This window comes from Anastrepha obliqua, chromosome 2 (assembly GCF_027943255.1).
Source record: "Anastrepha obliqua isolate idAnaObli1 chromosome 2, idAnaObli1_1.0, whole genome shotgun sequence".
NCBI lineage: Eukaryota > Metazoa > Arthropoda > Insecta > Diptera > Tephritidae > Anastrepha > Anastrepha obliqua.
Window position 1 is genome coordinate 89,604,780 of NC_072893.1, and position 21,684 is coordinate 89,626,463.

Sequence of the window (21,684 nt, forward strand, 5' to 3'; positions counted from 1 at the left end):
AATAGCATAATAAATATGCAATACATTTCTGGGTAATTCTGTTGAAGTGAGAGTACCTGACTCGATATAAGTCCGAGTCATACCTGTAACATAGAATCCACTGGTTTGGGAACGAAGCGTGCATCCTCTGGTCGATTCAATGTTCACTGTTGCCATGAAGTGCCAAAGGATAGAAAAGAAAATATTTTTTTACAAGTGGTCGCTTCTTGTCAGGCGATGACGAACCTCACTACTATTGCTTTTTATAAAAATATTGTTCATACTAAAGCAAAAGCCATGAAAGTTATATTGCTTTATATCGGGTGTGTTTTTTATGACTATGGTTTAACATAAGTATGGTTTGACAGCTGAGAATGGCAAACTGTGTTAACATTTCTGTTCGGTAAGGCTTGGCATGTCTTCATGAATCCTTTAACGCCAGAACCACTCTTCCAAATTGTGGATATTTACTATGTCACTCGTAGCTGTGCTGTTAAAAAAAAAATTCCATGAAATTATCGACCAGATTATAATAAAAAAAAAATGCATTCCAAAAAAATATCTGTTTTCTATTATCATTTTAAGCTCTCAATCTTTAAAAAAACACCCGATACAAAGCTTCATTAAATCTTTTAACTTTTTAACACAATTTTTTGAATCTTTATGGATACGCAGTTTTTGAGTACATTGAATTTCAGTGCAAGTGCCTACGAAATACCGTTGATTTTTGGCACTTTCTTCCATTTAAAAAAATTTAAATACGTAGGAGTCTACTCTATTATTAATATATTTTTTTCAATGTACATGTTTATGTATATGTGTGCTATGTGCATTATGATATTTCAATATTGTTACTCTTGGCAACCCTCGACGCTTATCCTTGGTTAATTGCAGTTTAATGAATCTACTCCAAAACTGACACTTTTCGGTGTTGAGTAATGATAAAATAAATTTCACCTTAATTTGTTAAATTTTTGTCTAAAAACAAAAAAATTTAAAGAGCCAAAAAAGAATAAGGAGCTGCAGCACTTAATTTTCTCATTGCCTTGGGGTGATAAACGTAACTAATTAACGAGTTGAAGAATTTAGCTCCTCGAAAATTGGGCGACAGACAGCAAGGCGCTTCTTATATGAATGTATATATGTACATGCATTTATTTGTATGTGCATATCGTACGTATGTACATATATGTATATGTGTACTTTTATGTATATAGCAGATCTGATAGGTAGGCAAAATAGTTACTATGCCACGGTAAAGCACAAATTACCCAAAGAAGTACCAGTTAGAAGCACAGCAGTACAACCGAAGTAGTGAAAACGTGCACCGAAATATTTGAGGAAAAAAGTAGCAAAAAACCACGTGTAAAACACATACGTACTCAATTCTCGAAACATTTGTGTTACAAAAACATTAATTTATTTTCCATTCATTAAGGGGAGGCGCTTCCGCCTAGTTTGTATGCATGATGAATAGGTTATATTTGCTTATATGTGTATATATATAAATGCATAGGCATATACATATGTATTTGGATGTTTTATGTATATGTTCGTGTTGACATAGGTATTCACTTGTCGGTATGTATGTATGTATTGTACATGACAGCATAAATTATGACTATGCTGCCGTAGTTTCACGTGTTTGACGGTACTATGTTATAATTTTACATTAACACAGTATATTGCAATTCACTTGCATAAGAAATTATAATTTTTTAGTTAATAAATGTTAATCAAACTAAATATATCCGATAAGCGAATGACTATTACTCCATCTCATTCCATCACCTGAACATTTTTAGTATCATATCATACATAACTGCGCACTGTATACATACATATGTATGCAGATACGTACTCAAGTACATAAGTATTTGTATTTCAGGCCTACATTTTCGAACGTTCGCAATTTTATAACCATTTGCCATGTGCTTTTGGTTTAATTAAATTACAGCGTGTTTGAAAAATTAGCAGAATGTAGTGATTTTTGTTTAGTTTAAAATTAAAGTAAGATGCTCAGCAGTAAAAAACAACACGTGATAAAGAAAAACTCTGATATTTTTACTGAACTGTAACATTTTGCGTATAATCCCAGAAACAAAATTGCTTGGCCCCGACACGTTCTTCCCCACAGCCGTTTATTATTGTCACATGATTTTTACTTTGGAAGATTGAAGTTTAAGGTTTAGGCTTTTAACTAAGCCATAATTGAGATATATATCACATGACATTTTTATAATGGTGATATGAGGAGTGCCAAAAAAGAAACTTTTTCACATGTTAACCTCGATTTTGTTCAACATAAAAGACATTAAACCTCAAATGCTGGCCTTCTCATAATTCTTCAATAAATATTCCACAACAGATTTTAAAAACTATCTGCTTTTGCTAAAGAAATAGCTTCCAATTGATCTTCTTATCCCTGCCAGATCAGAAGTTAATCTTAATGTTTCCTTTCGCGGATGTAGTACGAATTTAATGAACCATTTAGACACCTATGCCAAGATTTTAACTCTAACTCCAGCGTCTTTGGTACATCGAACTCACTTTTCAGCGCTAAGAAAACGATACAGTGAGTACAAAGTGGCGCAAAATTAATCATGCAATTTTGTTTTTGAATAACTTTTTAACTGAATAAAAAATATGTGTTTGAGTGATGGAAATCTCAATTTTCAGCTTTTCGCGCTCCATTGCTTGCCTGTATATTGCAGCTGGCAGCTGTCTAATCTAAAAGTGTCAAATACGACTGACATACGACGCCATTTGCAAAAAATTATAAAACCTCATATCTAAATATATATTGTTGAGTGTTTGACCTTCTCCTCCTATTTGTGGTGTCCTCCTGGATCTTTGTGGTGTCCTCCTGGATCCTCCTATTTGTAGTGTCCTCCTGGGTCTTTGTGGTGTCCTCCTGGATCTTTATGTACAAATTGAGGAACCTACAGTTTTATGTCATCTCCTAACGGCAGATGGGTTTTATGAGGTGCTTCTTCATGGCAGATCAGCTAATATTTTTATTCAGCTGATAAATTTTCTCTGTTCTGAATGGTTTTAGATCTCGACGCTTAACAAATCACTGCCTTTCCTGTCCTGCCAGCGAAACAAAATGATCCCTATCTCATGCGGATTACGCCATACCGGCAGTCGTTGAGTGTATTACTATTTGAAAACTTGATTAACTTTAATTTAAATTAATGTAATTTTTTATTTCAATTTCTTTTGTTATAATATATTTTATTCTTTTTCATACTATTTAATTTAATTTAATTTAATGTAATTTAATAATCTGCGAACTATTGCACATGTGTCGACTTCTGCACATCTTCTAAAAGGTGTTGGCAGTCATACTTCTTCAAGTTTTTTATTAGATGCTTAGGCACTAATCCAGGGGAAGATATAATTAGTGGTATTATGTTCACTTCCCTCGCTTTGTACATCCGTTTAAGTTCTATGGCCAAAGCTGCATACTTCGATGAGTCTGTGCTTTTATTTATTTTATTTTATTTCATTTTATTTTATTTCATTTTGTTTTTATATAATTTAACCTAATTTAATGTAATTTTTTAATTTTAATTTATTTGGCTTTCATTCTGTTTTATCGTATTTCATCTCATTTCATTTTATTTCCTTTCATTTTATTTTATTTTATGTATTTTTTTATATTAATTTATCTTGTTTTAATTTTTTTTATTTCATTCCATTTTATTTTGTTTTATTTAATTTTATTTGCTATTAGATTCATTTCAAAAATTTGTATTTACATATGCATGTATGTATATATTATATTTTGCGACACGGATACATTACTCTCATACATGCGTGTATGTGTGTGCATGCAAATGTAACTTGTTTAGCGGTAATTATTGAAAAATGCCATACCAAAGCTTATTGTGTGCACATCTTACAATCGCTTTTCTTCCAACGCTTAGAGTATTCGAATTAAAATATTTATAAAATGCGTCTAACTATGGCCCGTTCCCATTCCCTCCTCACGAACTCTTAAGCGCTCAATACAAGCCACCACTATAAAGAATTGTGACAATTTGGAAACTTGTATTCATACTACATACACAATTTAACTCGTCTTTTCTACGCTCATCTACATCTACATGCATGTATGTACATTTCTTTCCATTCCCCATTCGGGGCTGTCCCACCGTCCATGATTTTAATTTCTTCAATACGGCACCGAAAGCTAGTATACCGATTTGTATACTACAATGAATTGTATGTAAAATATATTACCCGTAAATGCTAGCTCATCGTATAATACCCCATATCTTGAGCCCTCTTCCGTCCGCACTAACCGCCCCCTTTATACCGCCACACAACCCCTTTGTGAGCAAAACCAAAACCAAAACCTCCAAAAAAAGAACTCTATACAATATATATAATATATGTATGTATATTATATAAGCAGATAAATGAGCTGCAGAACATTTTATTTCTTCCAGGCTATATACATCTCTTTATACATATTTATGTACTTATGTACGTTCCTACATATATAACCTTTATACATATATGAATTTGGGACGTATCTTTTTTATTACTGCGCTATTCTGTACTAAAACTTTTGCCAACATTCGCACTGTGGCCTTGAACAATTCTTTATAACTTTTGTTCTGCGTTCGAGTTCATTCTGTTCTGTTTCTCACAGCAGTGTTGTGTTCGGTCGTGCCGTTCGCTTCTGTTAATGCTGAGTTGGTTTTTTTGACTTTGCATGTTGAGTTTGTTTTTGCTAAATGGAGCATCAAATTTAATTGAGTGAGTGAGCTTTCGGTTATTCACTCGCTAATTTGGCAGTTGTTCATTTGTTTGAGCAGTTCGTTTGGCTAGTGGGTTCGTTTGGATCTTCGTTTGATCGGTTGTGGATATTATGAGTATTCCGCTTTAATCGCTTGAGAACATCGCAAGCTTTTACACTATCATCGACTTGTGCATGTACAAGGCGCTATATTCAGGGTTATATTGAATGTGTACTACTCATTCTTTTACGCGTCGTCTACTGTCGGAAGATCTGTCTTGCTGCCCATTTGACTGCCTAGTTGTTATACTATCTGCTTCTATGTTAATTTGGCATTGGCATTGCCAATGTGGAATTGCCGAATAGCTGAGCTATCGAATAACTCTGCTGGCAAATTAAATGTGCTGCTTGCTGGTATGTTGTGTTTTTTAATGTTGTTTTTAATTTTCCAAGATGTTTTGTTTCTTTATCCACATTTTGTTGTTTTTTTGCGTTTTGTCGGTTTATTGGAACTTCCTTTTTTGCTGTTCCCTTTTGTGAGGCATTGCTTTTTGCGTATGATTAAATAGAGCGTAAGTGCGAATGCTCATATTAATTAGGTATGAATGTGTGTACGAATGTATGTTTGAATGGTTATGAGTACGTACATACATATATAGGCACTCGACCCCAACTAAAATCCCCATACATACTTAGTTGACAACAAACTACAAAAAACAAAAACAAAAACATGTTCTTTTTCGCCAAAAACATATTTTTTTTTGCAGTTTGTTCTTTTTTTTAGTTAATTTTTTTCTCAAATAATTCGCTATTACATTATTATTATTGCAAACTCTCATGGGCTTACTGAGCGAAAAACTGGTTTAAGTACAATACTTTTTCTTGTTTCTACTGAAACCAAGTATACTCCATTCGTAGAGTTTTCCAAAGACCGAGTAAAACTATAACCAACTGATACAAGGTCAAGACTAGATCTCGAAATGCAGTAACTTTTCAGCTGAACTTTCTCTACTTCTGCTGAGCCACCAGAGATCTACATACATATATACATATGTAGCATGCTGTTGTCATAATAGCGTAGCACGATGTATATCTGTTGGTAAATTTTTACCTCATCAATTGTTGATGGCAGCCAATTATTTGACTAGACTTTCCAGCTCATAATTTACTATTCCCTTCTGAACCCAACTGCCAAACACACAGCTTCTTTTTTCTTGCAATTATTCTACTTTTACTACCGTTTGGATGGTTCAGCTCACTTCATTTGTCATCTTTTTCGCATATTGCTATCGCGTATGCTTGAGTGACCATACCTGGTTAGATATTGAACCTTTTGGAAACGTTTTGTATACAGTCTTAAAGGGCGATACACTCGTCCCATCAGCGGTTTCGGATTGATGGATACCTAATAAGAACTTTGGATCCATGTGAAATTAACCAAATATCATTAAAAAAGCGAACTTTCTATAGTTCACTCACCATACGTCTACGCGTATATGGTACTACCTACACTCGTAAACCCATTTGTATACGAAAGTGGGTTCACCGACACATTTACCATTTCGTCTCTCTTGTTTTTTGTGTTTTGCTATAAATTCACTTAAAATTTTAATGTGTGGCTCATTGTTAAAAAGAAAAAATCTAAAGTGCGCACAAAAGAATTATATAATCGTCGTGCGTAAGAAGACTTGCATACATACACACGAGCAACGTGTATTTTATGCCACTACCCTCGCTTAGCGTTATTTCGTTTTCGAAAAGTATTCTCTCGTTCATAACCCTCCAAATAAGTTTATGATTATGAATATAAAATATATTGTTTTTTAGTATCTAAATAGTATGTGAAGTTGAAGTCAGGATAATATTCCCCAGCGTGCAATTTTCACACAACAGACTGATTGGTATCCGAGCATGGTTTTCTTCGTCACTGTGTGCATATCATTATTTTTCTTTTATGAAAACCTACATTTTTATATAGACAAGTCTTGGGTATTTGTTTGTGCAAATCTAAAAAAAAAAATTCAACGAATTTTCATCAGAATTGTAAACTTTTTAATCAGAAGTTTTAAAAAATTACGAGTAAGTAGGTTTATTGCCTATTAAATTTTGATACAATAAAGTGCAGTTTTGAAGTGGCTCAAGAATCGCGTTGATTTTTGACAATTTTTTTCCTGACCATGTCGGGTGTTTTCTTTCATATAAAAAATATCGAGCATTCGTTATATGGAGAAACGGTCTGGTGCAAAAAAACAAATTGTGTAAAATTAATGCGAATTTTAAATTTAATGAGCTACACATAAAACTGTATACACAAAACTTTCTAAAAATTCTGATTAAAGAGTATGATACTTGGATGAAAATTTGTAGAACTGTTTTTTTTTAATTTGCACAAGGTTTTGTAAGAGCATGAAGTATATTTTCATAAAAAAATTAATAAAATTGAAAAAGGAACAAATAAACTGTCAATAGGTCCTTGTGCCATACTTTGCAAAATTGCTTTTTGGTCTTACCAATTTTAAACTTTACTTTGTATATATATTTTGCTTTTTATGGCTCTCCTCAGCAGCCTAGATGACAGCGTTATTTGTTGCTGCTATTGCGCTATTACCCATTCCAATTCTCACCCGCACAATCCTTTCGCCAGGCGTTGCTCCACTGCTTTCTATTCTCTCATCACAATATATCAATTGTGCTTCTTGTCTTTAAAAATCTTCACAGTTACGGATATTGCAATCTAGACGTGTAAACAATTATGCTTTTTACTACTTACTTACTATAAGAGGGCTCGTCATGATTCGGGTTGTAAATAGTACGCAATTTCTGTGGTTACAATATCGTTTTGTACACTTCTGAATTTATTAATAATATCAGTAATATTTTGGCAAAAAGCGATAAGAATCGAGTAATATTAGAAACTTGTATTACAAAACTTTATATTTATACTTTTTTGAAAATTCACTGGTAATTGTGTTCCAACCTGCTTAATGTGAAGTTCAGAAGAAAATAAAAAATATTTGTTATAATATGGTGATGCAAAATTATTTAATCACTTTTGTTTTGGAATAACTATTTTGCTTAATGAGAAAAATTGTTTTGGATTATTCCATCATCACTTTGTCACTAAATGAGAAAAATGATTTTTAGTGATGGAATTACTTTTTTACTACGATAAATAAGAAAAACGATTTTGAGTGATGGAATCTTCATTCTGACCTTTATTATAAAGTTTTTTATCTTGATTATGACCCACATAATTTTTTATTTCTGATAAAATAATAACAAAAATTGATTATTTTTACAGCTTTGTTTTCAATAAAATAAGAAAAATCGTTTCAAATGGCAAATTAGCAGCTTGTATTTTATAGTAAATCTTTTTAACACTTTTTCGTAGTTTCTGTAACGGCTTTTGTGCGATGTGACATTGAATTTACAGAGTCTTGCAATTTTTCTGCAGCACAAGATTTAATCTAAGCCAGCCATCGATTTGGGCTTCTTCTTTGATACTTTGGTCGTCATGATATGCGAAAAGTTCTCGAAGGCATATAGATTTGTTGTCAGTGTCTGGCAAATACTCTTTTACCTAAACAAAAAATTAAAGTTAAAATTAATATTATCATTAAAATAATTTTTTTCTGAACTTTAAGCATGCGGAAGAAGGCGTGAATCTCCCAAGAACATGATATTTTTTACTTGAATTAAAAATACTAAAGTTTTCTGAATCAATTCAGCTATGTTCCACCTATTAATACGAGGCAAAAAACACCTTAAAATTTTTCTGTTACCTCCCTGCTTCACCGTTCTTCGGACACACTCTTCGCTGCAGCGCTCACCGGTTCATTTCAAACACAACATATCATCACTACAGAAATTGTCAAGTTTTTTTATTCATTCGAGAAAATTAATTTTTTAAATAGTAAAATAAAAAAGTTGAGTCAAATTATGGGTTTCTTTGGCCCACCTCAAACCTTTTCGACGCATTTTTTGTAGTCAAAGGTGGTGCTTGAAGCTTTCATGTGGTTATTTCAGTGCAAATTTTTTCTATGAACTCCACCCTTATGTGTTCTGAGCAGTCGTAAGACGTACATGTAAGCTGATACACGATTTTTTAACCGATTTTACCTTGAACCGGTTATTTTAACAGCTCTTGATCTCATTTTGTATTTGAGGTCCTGTCGCGATATTTCCATAAATGATCGATGTAAGCTTGCTGAATCCAATTTTGAAACTAACCGCGTGGATACACAACTTTTCAGTTAATTTTCTGTCAATGTTACAACCACGCAACTACTCGCCTCAAAAAGTAAGCCATCTGCCTTTTCTGGTTAATCTTCCAGCTGCCTTTTATATTTCTCTTCCCGCAACTCTACATTAAGTGTAATAAAGATCATTTAATATTTCGCGACAGCATCTCAGCACCCAACTCAATTATTCTCTCTATGAATATTAACTGCCTGATACATTTGTTCCCACCAATAGGCGCTTTAAGGAACTTTTCCATTCGACAGATTTAACCACCGCCAAATTCGTAGTTTCTTGTTTGGTTGGCCGATGGCTCTGACTCTTAAAGCTGGTATAGCTTTAAGTAGCAAATTCACGCTTTTTGGCTACGCAGCGTGTGTTGCGTCGCTTTGCTATTCCTACTTTCCATTAGCCAGCCGCTGCTGTCTGAATGTCTAACTGTGATGATTCATTGTTAGAGAAGCTATTAAGAAGTTTAATAAGCTAGTTTGTGGTTGAATTCGGGCTGGTGCGAATTTAATTTTTAGTTAGAATAGAATATAAATGTATATATAAGTGTGTGTGAATGGCCTATAGTTTGTACGCATTGAGGAACTAAGAAGGAGAATAAGTTGAGGTGATGGGCTATGGGTGAATGTGTAAGAAAACTGATTTATGAGTTCATTACTTTTTAGCGTTGGCTATGTGAGCGAAAGGAAATTGTATTAGAATATTAAATATTTTCCCATCAAACTAAAAATTGTGTAAAGTAGAAAAAAATGTAAGCTCCATTTCGTAATGGAAATCTCTTGAACTTAACGCCTCCGAGCAGACAAAAGTGAATGGAATTCGGTAACGATAACGAAATACAATAGAATATTCTTGCGTTCTGGATGTATATATGTGATCATCCATGAGATAGGTTGATTTCGACTTGATTGAAAGGTGCTAAAGTGAACTGACCTGAACTGAATGACTTGATACACAGCCCTGTCGAAGAAATGAAACAGAAAAATTCGTAGGTGCAAGTTTTTTTTAGATTTTTCACACCAACGCTGAATTTACTATTAAAAAAAAAAAAAAAAAAAAAAGTTACCAAATCGTGCGAAAAGCACCTCCAGGTTCTGTACAGCGGTTTAGTCATATGTGAGCCTTCTGGTAACTAGCACATCTAACACCAAAGCGTATAAGTCTTCGGATAATATATGATACTATACATATACATATATAATATTTATAAATTGGCTCTTCTTTCGGTGTTTGACCGCACTCATTCTCCTATTTGTAGTGTGCGTATTGATGTTTTTCCACAAATGGGGAGACCCACAGTTGTTTAAGCCAACTCCGAACGGCAGATGGTTTTTTATGAGCCGACTTTTCATGACAGTAATACACTCGGAGGTTTGACATTGTGTGTCTAAGAGCAACCGCCAACCACCAACCCATTTGGCGATCTTGTAATAATGGACTACTTTAAAGAAGAGCTGCTGGGTGCACATCTCAGAAACTAGGCAAATGCCATAGTGTTTCTAATGTAACTATTGCAGCCGCAAAAGAAGTTTCACGCTTATGCTCCGCTTGGGGCCAAGCCAAACAAATAACGTTTACTGGCTGGTCACAAACTTTGCAGCTTCAATATGGTCGTATTGGACGATGTATAGAGCTGTCAAAACTTCGATCTGAGCTGAACCCGGTTAAGGAATTTAATATTACGTTCAGCAAGCAGTTTTTGTTAAATTATTATTCCAGGATCCAACCTTGCACACGCCTGCTGTAGCTGAGCTACCTCCTAGACACGTTAGAAGCCACCCCCTTTAGCTAAAAAACGAGGTTTAACAATAACTACAAAGGCTACTGGGCTTAACCAACTATCTATACTTGATTAATGCCATTACTCTGTCTCAACTCTCGCGCCATGAATACCATCGGGTGACCAACCCATCGTAGACGAAGAAATCGAGTGGTTTCATGTCCCGGTGCTACAATAACAATTTGGATACTGTAGTAGGTTAAATTTCTAAGTACTTATTCATGTTAGACCCCGACAAATCAAATATGTAAGTGCACAGAAGGTGAGGAAATGCGCGCTATCTCGTTCTCGGTGAATCGGTTCTTGAGGAATTTTTTTCGATATAAAAAAGGGTTTTGCAATAAGAGGTGTTATTTTGATATTCCAAGAAAAATGCTATTTTTTTAATATAAACGATCGGATGTTTATTTCATTATAAAGAGGAAGTTATGCCATTAATAGTGGAAAATAGCATTAGGCAAATGACCACCACGACCACGCTTACAGGACAATATCCTTTTCATGAAATTTTCCATAACCGAATTGCAAAGTGGCTGCCCTATGTCCTCCATAGCCTCACTAATTCCATCTTTAAGGTGTTGAATCGACCCTGGGCTGTTGGCGTAGACCTTCTCTTCCACGTAGCCCCAAAGAAAAAAGCCACAAGGTGTTAAATCACAAGATCTCGGTGGCCAATTGTGATTACCTCTTCGAGAGATAACACGGTCCGGAAACTTTTCCCGTAAAAGATCAATGGTTTCGTTACTTGTGTGGCACGTAGCGCCGTCTTGTTGAAAATAAACGTCCAGATCCAGACCATCCAATTACGGCCATAAAAAATAGTTAATCATCTCTCCTGTTTAACCTCTAACACCTATTATTGGAAAACCCTTTACGTTGAGTATGCCAGAGTTTATTCTGGTTGGTAGGAGTTTAACCTGTTTCATTATCCGGAACGTTATTGTGCCAAAATAATTCAGGTCTCACCAGGCCTCTGAAGATCTTCGCCTGCTATATACTGGTTGGACTCCGTTGACGATATTCGGGGAGCGAGGGTTCATAAAGGTGTTGAGTCACTCCCGATGAATATGGTTCATGGTCTGTCTGTATACTGGGAGATCCATTTCATTGTAACGACAGCTCTTATTGGCCGGCCCTACATTTAGGTGGCCACACTCGTTGGATTATTAACGTAGGCAAGGCTTAGTATAGCTGCCACCACAACGACAACCGTGTTGAGGTTAATTTATTACTTTATTTATGAAGAAAGCACAAATTAGCTCACATCTATTTCCGGTAGATCTTTGGACCGTTATTATTTTCATTTGTTTTGTGCTTCTTTCTTATTTTTTTCTCTGTTTCCAGCAACAAATGTTACGAAATTAATGATGTGTTATCAATATGCATACTCGTACAAATTTATTTTTTTAATTTTTTTGGATTTTTTACAACATTTCATATCTGTCTAAGACCCTGTACAATTAAGTGGAATAAGTAGCTTCGTTACGATCGATCGACGCCAACAGCGACGCCTACGCCACCTCTTTTCCATTCATAAAATCGGTTAGTTGGGTTAGTTTCGGGCTACGATTAATTGAGCAGGAGGGCAGTGACTTTTATTGCTTCGCAAGACGGAGTACTGAGTGAGGTTCTTTGTTTGAATGTTTGTAGGCTGGAAAGTTCTGAGCCACATGCATGCATACATACACATGTACATATGTACATACAAGGAGCGGGTGACGTAGAAGTGTCATCTGCTTTTGCTCGCAACTGAACACTTTTGCAAGCTGTCGTTAAGCAAATATTTGTAGGCAGTTAAAAAGAATGTGAGGAAGCGTGTTTTTCTGTTGTACGTACTCGTAATTGTTGTTGTTGACATGCGAGTTATGTGACATATTAATAATTTTGATTAGAATTATTGCTTTGTTCAATTATTTGGCATGCAAATTCCCTTGAATCGTATTTACATGTGTGCATATGGTTGGTTTGTGTGTAAAAAGATGTGTATGGGCACGTAGAAGCTGATCTGTATATAAACTCATACATATGTACATATGTGTCCCAAAAGTGCTTAAGTGTGTTAATATTTAACTTGCTCGGGGCAAAAAATGAATGAATGAGTGAATGAATGAATGAATGAATGACTGTGTGGCGATAAACTTTGCCTCTTTCCGTTGCAAATTTCAAAATTAAAAAACGAAATCCAAAGAAATTGTACGAACCCACACAAAGCAAGCCATTTCAAAGTCGACGCTTTCGGCCCATTGTCGACATAGGAAACGCTGATTTTGTGAATTTTTAGCAACATTTAGTTGGTCAATTTTATTTTCGCGTTTTTTGTGTGAGCTTTTACTTTTTTATTATTATCTTATTGCATTAAGGTTGGATAATCAGTTGCTGGTCAGTAGATGATTACGTTCTATTCCATATTCAATATTCTTACATAGTTGATCCGGGATTCCGGGGCTACGGGATTTCTGTCCCGAAGATTCCGGGATTCTAGGCAAATATTCCCGAACTTTTTGGGATTTGTAATTTCTGAGGAAGCATAGGAAATGAAGGCAATTTTTATGGCAAAAAAGCAACAGTGTCAAATGTTTCTGTTTTTGCTTCCTTTCTGCAATAAAAACTTGCTTTACTTTTTATTTTAACATAACTGAATACGTATTACAGCCTACTGCCTTCCGCTTACATTTAATTAGAGTCGTTTGTTTTGTTACTAATGAAATAATTTTAATTTTCAATAAAACAGTATACTCGAAATCCATTTATTTATTATTTGTTATATGGCAGAAAACTTCTCGAACAATATTGTTGCAGTGTTCTCCATTTATGTTGCAAAATGTTGCAAAATAATGAATATCTAAATCCCTTGACTAACTCCAGGATCCCGGGATTGTAATAACGAGATCCCAAGAATACCGGGATCGTAAAAATCGAAAAAAATGTGCATCCCTAATACTTGCATATAGGTATGTTCCCTAGCGCTGGTACATTTGTGCGTAGTGGTTGCCGGGATTCAGTATGCGCGTGAGCCGGTATCCCTTATTTTTGTTTTAATTTTTATTTTTTGCGAACAAAAAAAACCAAAGATAAAAAAATCCCTCACACACTGATTTCGCCAGAGTCAACGAGTTTTTTTGATTGTTTTTTGTGTTGTATTTTTTTGGTTGCATCTCTGTTTGCAAAAAATAATAAATAAATCACAACCGGCACTACAAATGCGATGAGAATTCTTAATGACTCCGACGCTCTGCCGCAACGCAGGAACATAACAAACAAAATTAAGTTCTACGCTACTGAATGCCTGTATGTCGCTGAATTGATGGGCCGGAAGTTGAATTTGTGCAATGTCGTCTTTAGTGTTTGGTGTTTTGCTTCTGTTTTCAGTTTTTGTGTTTTTTTTTGTTCTTGTTGTCGTTGTTGTAGTTGTGTTTTAGTTGTTTACTTATACATACTTGCATCACACAATCTTTGAAACGGATTTTCGGGAAATTACCAAACGGAAGCGTCTTCGTACACACTCACACAACTTCACATTCATATAAGACAGAAAAAACCCGTTGCAGATGCATGTAGCGTTATTATTTATTTACTCCATAGCTGTTTCTTTGCAAAGTGCGCTGGAAAGTTTCTTATGAAAAACTCTCCGACAACTTTGTTACCTCTTATGCCTTTAATGGGCTGTGTAGACTTTTGACCAACACTTGCTATCATCTATCATAGATTAGTTACCCTTTTGTAGAGTAATTGCTGCGCGGATCATACATATAAATACAAGCAGGCATCTGTAATTACTTAATTGTCGGTGAACATGCAACAAGTCGTCGAAACCTTGGCTTTGTTTACCTTTTCTGTGGCAGAGAGTGGCGGCAAGTAAGGCACACAACATAACATATCGGAAGAATTCCAGCTCCAGTTGTATAGGGCTCAATGCGCTCCGGTAGTTTGCTAATTATTCGGGGGAAGCCATTCCCACTTAGATGCTTAAATGCTGCTGCTCTTTCGTTTCAATTAAATACGCTGTGATTGCAAGTGCAAGTGCTTGTTTGCTGGCTGTTTTGCCTTGTTATGTACATACATATGTACAAATGTGCCTGCATTGGCATAGGTTCAGGTTGGGCCCCCTTTTTTAGTTGGATCGCATTTTGCTAGTAGGGTGGCGATGTTGGGCAAGTGAATTCTTAAAGGCTAACACGCGCAACTATAATGTGTAGTATAGCATTGCGATGCAAGCGATGCTGGATAACAAAGACGATTCGCGAAAGAAGTCAACGACACCACAACAGGGAAAATATATATATATGTATGTACGCATAAGTATATACATTGAAATTCCTCATAACCGGACACTCACCGTCACTGTGATTTTGTCCAGATAAGGGAGATTATGGAGGGGGAGATACAATAATTATATTTAAGTTGATCAGAAATTGCCGTTATGAATATAGTATTTAATCATGAATATTACATTTCTTACACCTGTATTCAGAACAAAGCAGCGCGACATATTGCAAAACCTTGACTATATATTTTTGCTAATATATATTAATTCTTGATTATTTTTTATTTATTTTTTCTTTTAAATTTTTTTTATTTATAATATATATATGTATATAATTGGCGCTTTCACCCTTTTTTGTGTGTTTTGCCGAGCTCCTCTTTCTATTTGTGATGTGCGTCTTTCTGTTGTTCCACAAATGAAATTTTATTTTTTTCTTTTTATTTATTTTTTATAATTTTTTTGTCGTGTGTTTTTATTCAAAAAGTGAATTTTTCCACCCTGTGCTCCGATAAAGATTAGCTTTGCATTAGTTGTAATATGCTCAATAAAAGACCACCGCTCAATAAGGATTAATAATTTCCCCCTCTCTGTTCATAATTCATAGGCAACCCACAAACAACACAGCTATTCGCTCTTCGCGTAACTTCTCACAATTTACCCCATTTCTCAACCAAATGCGCACATCTTTAAATTACTTCACTTGTCATGCACGCTTACTTACCTAAATAAAGTAATCGACGCTCTTTAACCCACAACTACTGACGTGCAGTGAATATCTAGAAATACAAGAACTACGATTTCACAGCTATGAGAATGTAAGAAAGTAAAACCGAAGCGTAAAACTAATTATGAGATACATAACTGATTGCATGTTGCAACGCAACATAGTAAAACGTACAAGTTGGGCTCTATGTTGATTGGGGTGCAGCAACAAAAAAAAATAACAATAATAATTAATAATAAGATCTACAAAACACAAACACCCGCTAGCAACACTCGATTTTTCTCGCCTCTCTTACCGTTCAACTTTTAGCCCAAGGTGCATTCGTTTTCGTATACACTTGCATTTTCCATTGCTGGCATTGCATTAATGACACCGAAGCTTAGTGAGTGAGTAAGTACCCATAGGCAGTGTGTAGTGTGTAGGTATATATGTATGGAGGTACGCCTAAGTGCCTATATTTATTTATGTATTTATAATTCATTTTTCAGACTTGACTGATTTCCCAAGTCAACTTAAGACGCTCATTAGTAGTTTTGTTTGCAAAAGTATTGTCGGTGGTTGTTGGTCTGTAGGTGGATATGCGATTGTTGTGTGTTAGTATGCTTTTCTTCTATTTCTATTCGTGCAAGAATTGCTTGGTGGTTAGCCCCAGGTACACACATACCTATATACGATGTAAACGTCATCCAACTAGCAGTGTTGCATGCAAAGGGGGCGCTGCTGCTGCTGCTGGCGCTGTGTAAGTGAATCGCGTCATCGTGTCTACTTTGTTTGGAATTCGGAAATAGCGCTGATTCTTGGAGTTACTGTGATTTGCTTGATGTGATATGCTTGCGCATACAATTTACTACTTCGTTTTTATTTCTTTTTTTGATGTCAAGCCGGAAATTGATTTGCCAATAAATTTCTTTTTTCGGAATAGGAAACAGAAAATTGATTTATGCGGTTGGCAGAAAAAGTGGTAGACGGTTGGAAACGTTCAATAAGCTGGAAATTCCTTATAAAATATAAGTGATTTTGGGGAGCTTGATTAGAATTACAAATACAACTAATGATTTGTATCTTCAAAGCAGATACTTGAGGTTAGAGATACTGAAATGCATTGACTTTGGAATCTGCAATCTTCGGATTGTTCTTAGGCTAGAACTTAGCGTGTTATTAAAACTTTGGAATTTCAACTAACTTCTATCTAAATTTTGTACTTTATATATTTTTGAGTACAGTAACATGGCTCTTCAAATTTCAGGAAAGTAAGTGCAAGTAGCAGCCACCGTAGCCGAAAGGTTTAGTGCTTGACTATCATTCAGAAGTGCAAAGGTTTCAAATCCCGAGCACAAAACACCAATTGCTAAAAGAAGCTTTCTTCTCATAGTGGTAGCTCTGCGGCAGGCAATGGCAAACCTTCGAGTATATTTTGTCATGAAAAAGCTCCTGATAAAACCCATCTGCCGTTCAGAGACGTAGGTGCCATTATTTGTGGAAAACATCAAGATGCAGGCCACACATAGGAGGAGGAGCTCGGTCAAATACCTAAAAAAGGTGTAAGCGCCAGTTTATATAATTATATATAAGCGGTGAAAAAATCGCTGGGTTTTTTAATAATTTTTTCCAGCGGAATTTTGCACTTTATTTCATTAGAAAATTAATTTCTTTGGCAAGAAAATGCGCCAGACCGTTTACAGGAAAAATTAAAAGATAATAACTCTAGTTTTTATAAATTGCATTTGTTATATGAAAAAAACTGTAACCAAAAATATTTTCTCTAAAACTAAAATTTGGATCCAAATGTGCTGAGTTTTTCTAAATTTTGAATAAAGTTTGAAGTTTAAATTTATATGGTTTTGATTAGAGAATGAAGAATATTAAAAAAATATTAAAATACTAGCTTGAAAAATATTGTAAAACATATCTACGTGGTTTGCTCTGAATTTTCGCTAACCATTAATTTATGTAAACCATGTGAACAGAACTTAATTAACTTCGAAAATGTGCGCTTTGAGCAATTTGTTCGCGATGTTGACAAAATTGTGAATTTTAATGAATTTAGTTTCAAATGAAAGTCCTAAAGAAATATGTTCTCGAAAACATAAATATGTGTGAGTTCGAGTAAGGTGAATAAAGTGCTCACGACCGCCCACCCGTGTTTCTTATCAAAATGCGATGTCTCGTCGTGGGTTAAGGTGAGTAGTTGAACGCGGTGTAGACTCTCAAATATTACCATGTAGTACATCCTTGTACTATACTGGTAAACAAAAATTTAGAATGAGTAGCTCAGCTGTGAAGATTTCATGAATCTACTTAGGCGTTTCCTAAATGGGCTGCAGAAATACATGCGCTCGGAGGTTTGCTATTGCTTGCTAGGGGTGACCGCTATTAGAAAAAAACTTTCTGGTGTTTCATGTCCGGGGTTTCGAACCCGGGTACTACTAACAACACTTCATAGGTGCAATTATGATATGGTTTGTAGACACTTTTAAAACCATTTTAAGTATCTTTTTTCTTCATTTAAATACTTATGTATTTATATTTATAATAAATAGTTTTTTTTTGAGCCAAAATGTATGAATTTTTTATTTTTGCTTCCAGGTTTGTGCCGAAGAGAAGTGTCAAGAAGAGGTGGTGCTACTGGCGCTCAACTACATGGATCGCTTTCTATCGACGAAATCTGTTACAAAGACACATCTGCAAATCTTGGCGGCGGCCTGCCTGCTATTGGCCTCGAAATTGCGAGAGCCCAGCTGTCGGGCGTTATCTGCCGAACTATTGGTATTCTACACCGACAACAGCATATACAAAGGCGATTTGATTGTGAGTACTGATGATAAAAATAGTAACTAATATATTTCTAAGCTAATCAAAATGAAAGCCAAATAATGGTAGAAAACATACCATGAAAGATCGCTAAAGTAAATACGAACAACAGAAATATATAGTTCATATGTAACTTCCTGTTTAACTTAGCCAAGTATCCAGGAATTATCACCTATCCATATTCCGCAAACTTTGTGCCATTAGTATGCACTTGAAACTGTTACATTTGGAATTTACTTGCCAGATTTTCATCAGCACCAACAGCTTGACCAAATATTTTCGCTCTCCATTTGAAAAGTGCTAATCCCACGACCCGCTCCAGCATTACTGTCGTACCTACTAAACATTCATATTCATAAATGCCATAGAATGACGGCACGCTTGCGCGCACATTGAACTTGTCAAAAGGTTGCTGTCGTCTGTCCAACCGTCCATCCGTCACCACCAACACCATTCATTCTTGCTGATGCTGGTACAAGCTATGTACTGGTTTGTGTGTCGTCTCGTAACGCTACGAAAAACAAAAAAAAAACAACAAAACAATACAAAGAAATTGGAATTATCGCTTGAAAATTTAACATAGTGCTAAAAAATTCACACGCAACGTCGCTTCGTGGTCAATCGTGTTGGCCAATGCGTGCAGTTCAGTTCGTCTGCTCTATTGATTGGTTGTTTAGTTCGCCGGTCCGTTGCATAGTTGGTTTGCAAAAATGTTGTTTGCTCCTGCGTGAAGGTTCTTTGTTTTTGATTTTTTTCTTAATTTTTTACATGGGAAAAGTAAATAAAAGCGGTAAGCCAGCCATGCAGTTCATTTTCTTGTTAGTTGAATAACTCCCAGCTGCCGCTGCCGCCGTCGTTGAAGCTTTTACCATGTCTTAAATTCCTTTGCCTATTGCGGCTTAGCATCTTCCGGCATTGACTCTCAATGGCTCTGCAAATCATGTTAATACCAGTGTAACCAGTTGTGACTGTGTCCTCTCGATCGTGGCCTGTCCAGCTGATGCTAGTTGCTGTAGCAACTGCCCACTTGTAGTCGTCATTTTGCATAGTTATTGTTGCTTCTTATTGGCGCATCATCATATTGGGCTTCACTGTCATCCCCTCATTTCTGCAAATATCTCAATCAATTATACACGAATAAGACTGTAAAGGTTTTGTAGGCAAATATCCAATGCGATGTTTAAGCGGTTAGGTCAATAATATTTTACCGCTGACGTCGGCAAGTCTCTGTTCTTATTCAACTGGCTATTTCCGCGGATGTGACTCTCGGCTGCGCATGCCATCCAAGTTGCTTGTACTTGCAATTGCTCGTTTATATATAATAATTAATAAGGGGTACCTATCTGACTTTCATTAAAGCGCCTTCATTTAAGAATGGGCGCTATGGCCACTTTGCGCATGCACACATTCGTTTCACACTCTTCCATGTATTCATATACTTGCGAACATTCGCTATTCACGCATATTTTTATACGCACTCTTCTTGCTAAGAGCATGTGTACATATATGTATGTGTGTATGTGTGTATGTGTGTGTATGTATGTAGTTATTTGATCGCCGTCAATCGTCCTGTTTATTAAATGTTGCAGCTCTTCATTTCAAAATATTTGCTAAAGAATGTGGCGACGCAAGAGGGAGTCTGTTATTTGCTATGCATTCATACCTGAAGACATCGCGGCTGAAATGAACGAACAGTACACTAAGAAAAACTAATGTTTTACGATAAATATTATTTTATTTAGTTCATCATTGTTGCCCACCAACTAAAATTATCGATATCAACATTACATATAACAATGAAAAGCTTCTTCTAAAGCTGACTGGACACGGGAAGTAAGTAAATGCTGTTGGATTGGTTGGGTTAACTTGGCTTTGGAGGAGCAACTAAGTGTCGTTTTGATGACGTGGTCTCCGGATGATTGTGTTGAATGATGAATGAAGAATGGTCTGGTAACTGTGACAAATCCTGCAGACTATTGCACTCAAACGTCGCGAGAATTGTCCTCAGTTTCCTGATTAAAGCTGCGGATCCATTACAAAGAAGCTTGCAACTGTTTCCTGTTAATTTTCAGCTCTGCAACTTCTGCAATAATTACTGAAAGCTAGGGTTGGGTACTTTTAATGTTTGTTGTGTTTTAAGCCGAACTTGTTTTTCAAATTCTTCTACACAAAAAGAAGATTCCACAGTGTGGAATAACCTCCGAATGAGAATTGCATTTTTAACGGTCGCAATTGTACACACCTACTCGTATTTCCTAGCACATTGTCATGGGACATGTTTTAAGTAGTACGTCCGAACCCACCTTGTTTAGACCTATTAGACAGACTCGTATACGTCATCCGCCAATGACAAAACGGACATTGTTATAGTCTAGAGGATCCACATACTTTTTCTTATGTGGATCTACAACTAGGAGACCAGAATATTTCGTCAGTTGCCCATCTCGTGTTCGAATTTCCAAGAGTTATTGATACATAGTGCAGACAGAGCCTTGTGAACTTGGTTTTCCATTATGTACATAAAAAATTCTGATTTGAAGAATCTTGATATTCGTCGTGCCATACTACATATATACGAGTGTGACATGCCTAAGCGTTGTTGTATTTTTGTGAGTTATACAATATCCATGTCAATAGCTCATCATTATTCATCATTCCATCTTCTTCGGTTCCCGTCATCCACGCGGACAAGTTCATATACACCGCATAGAATAGTTCCCCCGAATTCTGCTGGTGCATTTTCATCTTCTTGCGAAATCATCCATCCGCCATACACAAGGAATGCCCCACGGAGAGACTTGAGGGGAGAGACACGAGTGGAGAATGGCGCAGGGGAGGGGAGAAAAGGCGCAAGAAAGAGCTAGAGACTCCAGCTAAAGTTAGGTACCTTAATAACTTCAGTTAAAATTAAATACTTAGAGTCTGCCTTTACCTCTTTAAAAATAAGATTTTTCAAACAAAGCGTAAATAAAAAGCTTCCTAAAGGAGCACTATGATATTAGAATATGTCACGGAATTTATAAGTACATAGATTTCTCCTGCACTCAGCCGCCTTTTTTACAGTCCTTTAGAGGCTGCTCAATACTCATGCAGTTTTTCAAGCGTTTTTTCCCCGCTTATTGTTGGGC

At 35.8% G+C, this 21,684-nt stretch overlaps 1 protein-coding gene across 1 annotated transcript in view; it reads left to right on the top strand.

The window, feature by feature from the left end:
- LOC129237026 (uncharacterized) overlaps positions 1-21,684 on the top strand; it is a 111,873-nt gene that overhangs the window by 35,702 nt on the left and 54,487 nt on the right. The window contains exon 2 of the mRNA XM_054871393.1: positions 18,332-18,553. Coding sequence (XP_054727368.1) covers positions 18,332-18,553 — 222 coding nt within the window. The remainder of the gene's footprint in view (positions 1-18,331; positions 18,554-21,684) is intronic.